Source organism: Rosa chinensis, chromosome 3, assembly GCF_002994745.2.
Source record: "Rosa chinensis cultivar Old Blush chromosome 3, RchiOBHm-V2, whole genome shotgun sequence".
Lineage (NCBI taxonomy): Eukaryota > Viridiplantae > Streptophyta > Magnoliopsida > Rosales > Rosaceae > Rosa > Rosa chinensis.
The window spans coordinates 30983072-30996367 of NC_037090.1; the positions used below are offsets into that span (position 1 = coordinate 30983072).

General features: G+C 35.8%; 1 protein-coding gene and 1 long non-coding RNA gene across 2 annotated transcripts; one reads left to right on the forward strand and one right to left on the reverse strand.

Moving 5' to 3' along the window:
* Window positions 1-2129: 2129 nt before the first annotated feature.
* LOC112191327 (ammonium transporter 3 member 1) lies at window positions 2130-7581 on the forward strand. Its single transcript, XM_024330643.2, has 3 exons — window positions 2130-3005; window positions 4366-4651; window positions 6818-7581. Exons 1-3 carry the CDS (start codon window positions 2367-2369, stop codon window positions 7333-7335), a joined length of 1443 nt encoding a protein of 480 aa, XP_024186411.1. The 5' UTR covers window positions 2130-2366; the 3' UTR covers window positions 7336-7581.
* Window positions 7582-10972: 3391 nt separating this feature from the next.
* On the reverse strand, window positions 10973-12666 carry LOC112193764. Its single transcript, XR_002934015.2, has 2 exons — window positions 12438-12666; window positions 10973-11175 (listed from the first exon to the last, which is right to left on the reverse strand). It is a non-coding gene; the product is annotated as an uncharacterized LOC112193764 (long non-coding RNA).
* Between the last annotated feature and the right edge of the window lie 630 nt (window positions 12667-13296).

A 13296-nucleotide genomic window follows, 5' to 3' on the forward strand; every position in this document is an offset into this window, starting at 1 on the left:
ATTAATTCAATCCAAAGTCATGGGGATATTTCATTCATCACAAAATTACAGAAGAAAGAGCACGCCCAGATTGTCGAATACTAAAGGAAGGGGCTGGAGCCATAGCTAACTCAGATGAAAGCAACATGTTGTTTTTTCTTTTCTTTTCCTTTGAGTGACAACTGAAATGACAACACCACACCTCACAACCCAGCAAATTTGAACCCTAGAAGAGCCTAGAACAAACAAAATCTCTAATAAAACTTGGAGTAGTCATGACCATAGGATCGATTAAGAAGATAAGATTTACTATCCATGATGTAAATGGAATAGTATTAGGAGAAACCTTGGCTTTTTGCGATGAAATCCCAAATCAACATCAAATCTGTCTCTCACTAACCAACAACATATTCCAAGTTCCAACCTTCAAAGAGAACATACAGAAAGCAAAGCATAATTTTAACTTTGTTAGATCAAGAACACAACAGAATGGAAACCACTCTCTAAATGAAAAAGGGAACAGACAGAGAAAGCAAACACTGCATGCTCACAAGAGACTTTCGAGTTCTAAACCAATTCTAGCAGGGAGGGGTGGTTCCATTTGAGATTAAAATGGTAACTAATAGAAATTGACACACATACAAATCAGATCATCTATTATAAAATTTCAGTTTGTATATTATCATTTTAGTTTATATACAAAACACTAATCTCAAATAAGGATCTAAACAATAAATTTTATAGAATTTCATTATTATTATAAAAATGAATAAACCATCAAACCTACTTGCAATATACATGATGAGATTAAGAGAAGTGAAATACAGACCTAAAAAGAGAATCAACATCAATTATATGTAAAGCATCAGCAACTGGCTTAAGATGTGATAAGCAGAACAAAAGGACAGTGGCAAACTTTGATCAATCTGCTGGTTATAAGGAGAATTGCCAAAGAAATATCCGTGTGAAACACATTTACATTTGCTACTGATATTCGTGTGTATTTACCTCAGTAACCCAATAGCTATCATGTCAATTGTCATTAGATTGTTTACACAGAATTCTGTCTCTAGTTTCCCTTTTCACAAGGAATTCATTAGCTAGTTTTTCTTTTTACACAGATATCAGTGTCTATATTTCATATAGATATTTGTGTGTTACTCATTTCACACAGAAATCAATACCAAAAACTTATTGTCACTAAAATCCGTCCCTCCATAATTCAAATAACATAAAAAATTAACAATTTCTAAATAAACTAATTTATAATACATACAGAAATCTGTGTGAATTGATATTCACACAGATAACCGTATGAAAATATTTTGGTTTTACATAGATATATGTTACTGTTGTTTATATATCCATACGGATTTGCGTTGATATTGTTATTGTAAAAATTATTGTGGACCCAATTATACTTATTTCACATGATTATCTGTTAGTATTTGTTTTACGCACATATATCTATGACATTTAAATAATTTGTGTGAGTTAAATTTGTGTAGATTGTTATTTTGCTGATAGTGAGTTTAACAAGGTCCTCACTAGACCTCTCTCTGTATCCCACCATCATGTAAAAATCTTTGTTTACATTTCTCAAATTAATGCCATGAAATCCTGAATGAAACGTAGTAGGTACTAGGTACTTAGGTAGTACTAAGTCTAACTATGACCACCAAGAAAAGAAAAACTCTATTACAGGAAACTGTTTTAGATGTAATCAGATACTTGATAATGAAAAGCTCTTTAACATTATTCAGTGGTCTAACATAATGCTTGATCTATACGTAATGCATGACACAAGAACGTGGCAGGCAAGCTTTGTTTCCGCTGCGTGTGGAGGTCAGACCTCCGCCGATATCCGATATCTCTCTCTCAGATAATAATAATAAAAGAAAACTAATAATGAATATTCAGCTACTGTCAGCTTATGAATCCCTCAACCACGTACGATCAGATTCTTCTTCCTCTTCTTCTACAACTAAATCTGAGAAAAGATTCACGGCCTGGAATCAGGAATAGGGAATATTAATATTGCCATTTTGCATCTCCATTTGTCCTTCTCATATTCCATTTAGTCAATCACACCCGTTAATACGACAAAAGCCGCCCTTTATATCTCAGTTATATTCCAATTGCCAGCCTTTTGATCCCTATGATCACACATCCTCCAAATACTAATCAATCCTCTCCAGCTAAGCTGGGTTCCAAACCCATTTAAAAAAAAAAAACAAAAAAATCAATTTTCTCCATTGACCCTCACTCATCTCCAGTCCTCCACCTACCAATTTACTTATATAAGACCTCTTATCTTCCCTTTACTTCTACCGTTAGTTTTCGCGTTCAGTGGCTGAATCAGGATTTGAAACTCGAGAATATTTCACATGGTGGCGCCGGCGTACGAGGCGACTGGCGGAGCGGTGCCGGACTGGCTGAACAAAGGTGACAACGCATGGCAGATGATCTCCGCCACGCTGGTGGGTCTCCAGAGCGTGCCGGGGCTGGTCATCCTCTACGGGAGCATAGTGAAGAAGAAGTGGGCGGTCAACTCCGCCTTCATGGCCCTCTATGCCTTCGCCGCCGTTGTGCTTTGCTGGGTGTCGTGGGCCTACAAGATGTCGTTCGGGGACGAGCTGCTGCCGTTTTGGGGAAAGGCCGGGCCTGCCTTAGGGCAGAAGTTTCTGCTCAAGCACGCTGCCCTCCCCGAATCGACACAGCACCACCCCGACGGCAGTATTGAGACTCCCATGGCCATGCCGTTATACCCGATGGCGACCATGGTGTGGTTCCAGTGCGTGTTCGCGGCCATAACACTGATACTGTTGGCAGGGTCGGTGCTGGGGAGAATGAACTTCAAGGCGTGGATGATGTTCGTGCCTCTGTGGCTGACGTCCTCGTACACCGTCGGTGCTTTTAGCTTGTGGGGCGGAGGGTTCTTGTTCCACTGGGGTGTTATGGATTACTCCGGCGGGTACGTCATTCATCTTTCTTCAGGGATTGCTGGTTTCACCACTGCTTACTGGGTACGTTAACGTTCATGCTAGGCCTTTTTTTTTTTCCTTTCTTTCTCTGTTTCTCATGATATTAAATGATTGAGTAATTTGGCATCGAAACGATTTTCTAAGATTCTGTTTTCCTCAATAACAAGACGTATGTGGTTCCATGTCAATTTTTGACAGGGTGACTTTTATAATTTCCTGTTTTTTTTTTTTTTTTGAGGAGATAATTTCCTGTTATGTAGAGACAGACATGTCTTTTTCTGTTTATTATCAATCTCTACCTAGTGTCTTTCATTGTAAAGACTTGAACACATAATGCCCATTAGGTCATACACTCTCTTCCAAAATATTAAAATGTAAGCCATTTTAATTTTTCGAGATCTTCCTTTTAGAAGAAAAAAAAAATCGAGATCTTTTTATCTCAATAATTAATTTAGAAGATCAGCAAACCAAGTTGCACATTTGTTAGCACAGGTTGCTAATAATTTGAGTAGGCAGTCCCTATATTTATTGGAAGCACATCCGTCTGTGGGAAGCTCTTCAATTTGATTGTAATGATTCTTGATCATTTATGAATTTTATTCATTCCCCTAAAAAATAATAATTTAGAACTTGACATACACAATTTTTTTTAAGAAGAAATGTATCCATTCTCACTGAACCAAATCCAAAATAATTACATTTCCCCATCGTCAACCTACGATAGTTCTCTAGTTTTTCTAGCTAGATTCAATCTCTTGGTATAATGCTATTCATTACTCTCAATAATTTAGATTGGTAATTTGACACATACATGCGAAACTGTTTAGCTAAGAGAATATTCATGCATATAATAGGTTTAGGAGAATTCTTCTTCCAATTGTTTACTTTCCAATTAATCTGGAATATTCTTCTTCTTGGATTTTAATTAGTTAGTACATATGCCAACCGCTAAGGAAGCAAGATGTCCCAGTTGGTTTTCCCAACAGCCACATGCCTACAAATAATATTAAATATTTATTTATTCTATCTAATAAAATTGGACAAACTTTAAATATTATTATGTTGGACAAAGCGTCGTTGTCTTTAGTTCGTTGAGGTCACTCTTATGCCTACAAGTCTAATTACTATTAGGACATTACTTGGCTAACCAGGTCTGGTTAGCTTATGCAGCTCAGGGGACATAACAGGGGGTATTATTATTTGATATATTTATATAATATTTTAAACAGACAGATGTCTGTCCATTAGTGGCAGTAAGTAATTTCCTTTCTATTGTCAGCTGAAAATGACTCATATATTTTAGCATCAATTTCAACTCTAAATTAAAACAAATAAATAAAGCGAAGTCTGAAAATAATGAATATAATTTAATGATATGCTGACCTTGATGATCGAGTTTCAGGTAGGACCTAGGGTGAAGAAGGACAGGGAGAGATTCCCACCAAACAACGTACTGCTGACGTTGGCCGGAGCAGGGTTGCTGTGGATGGGATGGGCCGGTTTCAACGGCGGAGATCCGTACGCGGCCAACACAGACTCCTCCATGGCTGTCCTCAACACTAACATCTGCGCTGCCACGAGTCTCTTGGTGTGGACATGGCTCGATGTCATCTTCTTCAACAAGCCCTCCGTCATCGGAGCTGTCCAGGGAATGATTACTGGCCTCGTATGTATTACTCCTGCTGCAGGTTGCTCTTTAACTTTTATCCTCGTATGAGACTCAAGATTTCCCTACCATTATTAATTTAGGGTTGGCTTTAGCGTAGAGACTCGTTAGAGCGTGAATTCAGGAGTTAAATCGGAGTTTATGAGTTTTTTTTTGCTTTTTTAAGAAAATCGGAGTTTATGAGTTAAAAATATAAAATAAGATAATAATATTAAAGCACCGGTCGCATATCAAACAATAGTTTTTCGTATATATTACTAGACAGTCCTACACATCATTTACAGGAGGATTTCTAGATTTATTTATCACGTTATGTGGAACTACTCATTCACAAGTTGCAATTTTCATTTATTCAGACCAAAAAAAAAAAAGTTGCAATTTTCATCTCCTTGAGAATCTTGGACCCTAGCATTGATTCACTGAAAGCTACGTGAAGTTGACTTATTGCTCAAGGAGAACCTTATAAACAAAGAGAGTTTCTATTGGGACCTCCAAATTTGCTCACTTGACCTCACTCTATTATGAATTATTAAATGACATATATAACCTACTATAAAATGACTATTAAGGACAATAATTATACCAAAAAAATTTATATTTATTTTATGTAGATTTTCCAATTCAATAATATTAGATTGTATTCCTTATTATTTTCCTTATCTATTTTCATTTTCCAATTTCACTACACACTCATTAAAGCATTCATATATATTTAATAAGAATTAAAAATATGATTAAGATCATGTGACATAAAAATGTATGACATATATGTTGAATGCATATTGGTGAGGGAAAACAAAATAAATCCTCTTATGATTTATGACCTAAATCTAAGTCAATCTATTATATTTGGAAAAAAAAAATTAATAATAATAAATATTTAAATAATTAATCATGTGGTACAAAAAATACAGAAAAAAAAAACATTAAAAAAAATGATTTTTTTTTTGGGAATAAAAACAAAATGATTTCTTCATTTTTTTTTTGCTCAGCTAAAATAGCAAAAAAAATTTAAAAACATTATAGTTCATGGCCTTATTGATTAGACATTAATTTTTGAAACTCAAGTTTAATTAAGTAATGTATATTTAGTTAAGATTTATAGAGTGATTAAATCATTGAAATGACTAAATTTTTTATTTTAAAGATAATTAATAATTTGTTTGGAAATTATATGAGTGAGGTTATTTGAGGAAATTTAGTGAGGTTTAGTGAGTAAATTTAGTATTTGAAAATTTGATAAGAGGTGTAAAAAGCATATAGGTTAAGTGAATAAATTTGGAGGTTCCAATAGAAAAACTCATAAACAAATTAAGCAAAGTCATTTAATCATTAAGATTAACAAATTCTATAGTTTAATTGTCAGAAAAACGTGTCCCCTTGTTGTACTTTAAAGTTTTATTGTTAGATCCATTACAGATGGGTCAAATATATATTATTTAGCAAACTTCATATACCCAATTTTCTATTATTTATTCTTATGTAGAAAAGGAAAAGAAAAAAAAATATAGGTTTTATTTTTGGGTCCCTTTCCATTTATTTGTCTACGTCTCTTATTTTTGCTCTTAATATATATATATATATATATATATATATATATATATATGTACACACACATATACATATACATATACATGTGTGTGTGTGTGTAATATTAGGAACCCTTAGCCCACCCCACCTTTACATTTGCTGGTGAGAATCAAAATCATGATTTTTACAATGTTGAAATTATAATTTACCAACAGGTCACAACTCACCTGCCTTTAGAGCATATCAATTAGTTTCCAGTAGATTTTTTATTTTTTTTATTTTTATTTTTTTAAAACTAAAGCGTTTCTAGGACTATTCATTAATAATAAAAATAAAGCCAGAATGATCATTACATATCATTCCACTACCATCATGTTTATGTTTAGTGTAGAAAAATTTTCTTAACAATCTATGTTTATACGTTATTAGGGTTAATTAACTTGTTAGTCTATGTGAGATGAGCATGTACTTTGACAATGAAATACATCGAGATTTTTCAATATTAGTGTAATGTGAAAAACACTACAAACTTAAACGTTGAAGTAATGCAAGAAGCTATTGGCCTGTAGCACAATTCATATTATAATATCTTTTTTTTTTCTTATGTAATTGCACAGACTGATGATACGTGTATTTTGTAATTTTGTGAATGAATTAGGTCTTGTACAAGGATGGGCAGCAGTAGTGATGGGAGTATTGTCTGGCAGCGTGCCATGGTTCACCATGATGATCGTAGACAAAAGGTGGAGACTCTTAACCGTCGTTGACGACACCCTTGGCGTTGTCCACACCCACGCAGTGGCTGGATACCTAGGCGGCATATTGACCGGCATCTTTGCCGAGCCCCAACTATGCGCACTCTTCTTACCTGTCACGAACTCTCGTGGGGTAGTCTACGGGGGCATGCAAGTGTTCAAACAAATCGTAGGCGGCCTGTTCATCATCGGATGGAACATCGTGGTGACCTCGATCATTTGTGTGGCAATCCGGTTTGTGATTCCTCTACGGATGCCAGAGGAGCAGTTGTTGATTGGAGATGATGCAGTGCATGGGGAAGAGGCCTATGCCTTGTGGGGCGATGGGGAGTTGTATGATGAAACTAAGCATGATAAACATTACTCGGATGATGCCTCACAGGGTAAGTTTGAATCCAGTGGTGCCACTCAGGTTGTCTAAGCTATCCTTCTACCAAAATGTCATTGTGAAATTTATCGGTTACAGTCGTACATGTACTGTCACTAAAACAGTTACATGTCCTCATCTGTATGTATATTGCTAGCTATTTGGCTGCTTTGTATTCGCTATCGATTATGCGAGTGATTATTGAGGATAGAAGATAAATCACATGGAAATGCACAATGTAAATTTCATGAAAGATTGGTTGCATATAATCCATAGTAGTCAAACTCCTACCTAGAGCCCTAAATCGAAAATTCGCGCTCTAATTTACCATACAGCCAATGCTCAGATGAGACTGGAGATATATCTTGGCTCTTCCTCAAATCTATAGATGATTTAGATTATGATGCAGAACATAACTCTACTTATTAGTTTCATATTGGGTTGCTCTCAAAGATTGTTATGTCCGATACCCAATCTAACAGCTAGCTCATATGAACTGATGCTGCAACCTTGATCATAGGGACTAGGCCACTGGGGGATCATGGAAAAATTGAATTTCAAGTAGAGTAGAATATTAGGGTTGATTCAACCAAATTATATATCTAGATAAGCAACTGCAGTCTATCAGCAAATCAACATAATCCATTGTCATAAAACTACAAAACTAGCATGACAGTCCTTTGCCAAAGGGCATATTTCTTTGCAATTACTCAAACAGTCCATGTAGACAAGTAAAGCCCACGCGAACATGTTTTTTATTTTTCTACCATGCATGGAAAATGTCCCTCACTATACAGTAGCCGAAAATTGACGACATATTATTTTCTTTTTCTGCTAAAGAGATCGAGATTAGTTTTTTGAATGAGAGAGAATAAATTCATCCCCCCAAATTTATGGAAAAAGAAAAAAGAAAAATGACTAACTAAAGAGAGAAAGGAGGACATAAAACTTAACCCCTCAAAAAGAAAGTCGAAACAAAATAGCAAACCAAACAACCAAGCAAAAGTTATCTACCGAAAGCGAAAATTATGGAACCCCATAAAATTTCCATTACAAAGAATAGCAACAAATCGTAGGGCGAACTCACCAAACCATAGTAGTTGAAGTGAGACCAAAGTTTACAAGAGCATTTGCAACTTGGTTCCCTTCACAAAATATGTGAGAGCATCAGAATTGCATTTGATAGATGTGGTGCAAACAAGTACCCCATTCCACTCGAAGTTGCCAAGGCACCAAATTAGATGATTTAAGGAAATGACGAACTAGAATTGAATCAACCTCCAACAACATATGTTTCCAATTTCGAACCCAAGTTCAATTACCTTAATAACCGCCATTATCTCAGCTGCTATTGAACTTGGAATGTCAAGATTAGAACTAAAAGCACCAAAAAATGCACCTTCAAAATCCTGAAACACACCACCACAACCGGCTTGACCTGAGGCACTCCTCCAAGAGCCATTTGTATTAATTTTCACCTAACACATTATAGGAGGGATCCAATTAACCTCAATGATCGAATGAGCTCTACATGGCCTGCATGTAACCCCAAACCTTTTCAAAACAATTAGCTTTTGCGTATTATTAAACATAGAACATGAACCAAGCTTACTGGAATATAAGATCTGCCCATTAATCAATTGATATGCCTTGGTCAGTTGAACATTAATTCCATTATATTTTTCCTTGTTTCTCAAGTGCCAAAAACACCGCAACAAAGAGATCGAGATTAGTCAAGTTTGACCAATGTTAAATTCTCACTCAGAGATGAAGTTTGATTGGTAAATTTAACCATTTAAGGTATGTTTTTTGTCTTTTGAATTTTCAATTCCATTCTATCGACTTGACAGTGGATTGTGCTGCATATGCTTTATTTTATGTTATTAGAATTTGCCTCGATCACTGTGTTCTTAGTGTTGTCATCAAGTGTTGGCTAAAGTTTATGATTTGGTGTTTGCGTTTTCTGATCCATTTAAAGATGCGGTGGTGACAATTTTATAAATATAAATTTTAATATTAGTTTGGACGTTTGGTGTGGGCATGAACTTAAATAGAACGCATGGTCTTTAAGTCCCCTTTATTTACCCACGAGTATTCAGCTAGGGCAATTTACAATTTACCTTGTTGGTAAATTACTCTGAGGTAAAATCACATGACAGGACCCGTCTCGGATTTCACCATGAAATCTGAGGTTGCCTTGCGGGCACCTCAAGAATAACTCTAGGGTTTAGGGTAGAGCCACCCCTAAAGATTGACTATCCAAAATCTGTAGAAAACACATTTACACTTCTAAGCAAACCACCCTTGCTCTTCTGGAGCCACCTTACTCCCCAAATTACAATAACTCCACAACCAAGTAAAAACAAGTCCTACACTTCCGCAATAGTCAATTGAAATCCGAAATTTAACATATTCTCAATTACACAAATATAACTCCCAAGCTTTAAAATATTTGTCCCACAGGTTATCAGAGCAATCTAAAAGAGGAAAGTGAAATCAAGATACAAGTAGGTTAAATAATTAAGTAATTATCCTACAATATAAATTACAACAGCAGCTGATGTTATGCCTCGAATCCTACTATGCCGAACCATCTAATCTGCAGGCTAGACATTTGAAACCGAAGGGCCTAGAGGAAAGTAATTGAAAAACGTTAGCGTGAGTGGATGAAAATAATTACTTGTAATAAATGAAAGGATTAATTCTTGTTTACCTGAACTTTTAGTCATTCTTCGTGTTAGTGCCTAAACTTTCAATTTCATCAACAACGCCCCTGAACTCCTAATTTTTATCAGCCGCGTCCAATTCTTCAAACTCCATCCAAAATTTCCGTCAATTGATGTCATGGAAGAAGACAGTAGGGCTAAATTTTGATAATACCCTTGTGAACGTTTTCCCACTTTTTTTAACCAAGGCAATATTAATTATATTATACATAAATAAATATATCTCTACTTTATTCAATTTTTCTCTGCCCAAAACCAACTGGCTCGAGAGAGCAAAAATTTCGGCAATTTTGAATTAGCATACAACTTCATCACCATTCTGATTTCTAAGTGAATCCGACTTGATCTACACAAACCTTTTCTAGGAACGCATAAAACTGAAAACCTCATCTGCCCAACTATAAAATTCAAATGCTATTTTTTTTTTCAAGGTCAAATGCTACTTTAATTAGAGCTAGTTAGGTAGCCACATTTTATTTTATTTTCCTCTCAACCCCTGGATGCTAGTAAAATTAGAACTCATTAACTACACTTCAAATTTGGTCTTCTCCTGGTTTCATATTGCTGGTTTTAGAATTACCAATAGCACCACAATTTAACAGTCACTTTTCTAAAATTCAACATGAGAGAAGAGAAGATGTTCACTCGAACGGTGTATATCACTACTAAAAAGAATTGCATTTGCGACGCCTATTTTGCGACGGCAAATTGGGCTTTTGCGACGGAAAAAACTTTTCGCGACGGAAAATTGAGCCTTTTGCGACGGAAATGTTGGCGTTGCAATAGGTGGCGTCACAAAATCCATTTGCGACGGTAAAATGCCGTCGCAAAAAGTATTTGCCTCGGAAAACTGTTGCCGTCGCAATGGCTAAACTATTTGCGACGGATACTTTGCCGTCGCAAAAGAATATTTCATTTATAAAAAAAAAAAAAAAGGTGTGAATTGCACACCAAAGCTAGTACCATCTAAACCACTCCAAAGAAACATATTACATATATACAATAATACATATATACAAGAGTTGAACTATATAGAAACATGATCAAAACCCTTACAGCAAGGGATAATGCCCAGTGGCACCAAAACATCAAAACTAAAGAAGGAAATTTACAAAGACAGAACTCTTAACACTCGGGCACTCTTTTCACAACCCTGCTACCTAAGTATCTGCAAAGAAACAAAAAAAATAAAATAAAGGAGGCATGAGCAACTAAAGCTCAGTGAGTAGCTAAACAAAAATAAATGAAAACGTAAAGACTAACAATCAGTACTCCAAATGAAAAGTAAACAACACCAAAATTTATCACCCAAGTCATGATCAACCCACTGGTATTAATCACAGAAAAATCTAAACTCCAACACAACCAGTTGCCACAGCAAACTCAGACATGAAAATAATCAGGCTTCCAAAGCCCCCGAGCTACCACAGCTCAATGACCGTGCCACTAATCATGGTCACGTCATATGTAATGTGCACATTGCCAACACCACTCTCTTGTTGACTAGAGGATTGAAAACACAATTAATTTTAAGGTAATTCTCAAATCATGATCCATAACAATTGCAGCACAATAAAACCATCAAATTCACAATTCGAAACACGTACATACTGAGTTGATGACGAACAGAACATATAATCAAGATCCAAAACCCAATACTCCAAAGTAAAAACCAATAAGGAGATTAACAAAATAAAGAAAATAGATAGAGGATACCACAAAGTAGAAACATGAAACCCTCACCCTTGACTTAGTACCCGAGCTTCTTAATACCCAAACCAGAAACAAGCTTAGTTTTTACTCTCTTTCAAAACCAAGGTCTAAATTCCTCTCTTCCTTCTCTCTTCAATCCCCCGTCTCAAAGAAAAGAAATCTGGAACTATGTAGTACCCTCCCCAAATCCGTTTCTCGATGGGAAACAAAAGCCCAAAAAGAAAAGAAGACAAAGGCAAAACGGTGGGAGGGATAGAATTTAGGCTAGGTGGGCTTCTAGGTTTCAAACACGTCATCTCAACACCCACTGATGCTAAGCAAACAAACATAAAGTTCATTTAATTAACAATCTCTATCAATAACAATGAATAAAGAGAACAAGATAAAGGTACCCAACTGACAAGATAAAAGAACTCATTCTAAAAACAACCTTAGGTAAAGAAAAAAATAAAAAAATCAGTTTCAGGATTTCAGAGTCTTCACATGATAAGAGAATATAAAACAAAACCCAATGTGAGAGTAATATACTGATGCCATGTGCCAAAAAATTGAACACTAGAGGATCTACTCGGCAGAAATGAAAAGGAGGCAAAGCAAGAAATTACAAGGCCGACCAAAATGCACCAGGGACATAACCAAATACTTATGCAATAAACCAGAAACATGTGATTGATAAGCAAAGCTGAACAAATGGCATAACTGTAGGATTCAACTTACCTCTCCATTCATCTCATAAGCAAGTAAAACATCTGCTTCTGGGCTTGTGGCCTGAATCAATGGAATTGATGCCTTGTAGGGGCCTCCATTCTCCTCCTATAAGATGTAATCATTGCTCTAACTATTAGAATGAAAACAGATTTCTTCTTGCTAAGAAAATGTACTCTTTATCTACCGGAAAACATCTTAAAACCAAAGAAATGACTTCAGAGCACATATTAAGTATGCAAGCATGTACCTTACACCTATCAACGCTTGATGTTTAAAAACTAGTTTAAACTATACACTGAAAACAACATATCATTATCATATATGCAAGTTGAGGCAATCATGCTTGGATTTTAATGTCAGGGAAGGTACTGATGGACATAACCAAAGTGTTAATGATCTTATCCAACAGAATGGGGGCAAAGGTTTCTTTCAAGGACCCATTATGACACGTGGCTCACTTGGTCTGGTTGATTGAAACAGGTCCCCAAGAAAATAATTCAGTGGCCCAGCTCGTTACTATAATCTGTAACCGAGAACCAAAAAACAAATCTGCTGAGGGTACTTGCACATGGATACCATGAATGCACAAACTATTAATATCATGCACTCATTCCATATCTCCACCAACGAGAGATATGCATAAAACCTAATAATTACACCTCATTTCATTTATGGAATTGGAGCATTGAGATAAGAAACTCAATCATGGATACCTATAATCATATGTTAATGGCTCTCCGACTTCTATTGATCTTGCAGCAAACACACCGACACGTGTTTCCCCCTCAACTTGCCTGCAAAAAAACCAACTTACATTATTGATTAGCACTTGGGACCTAATAGTGGGTTAACATTTTATTCTAATGAG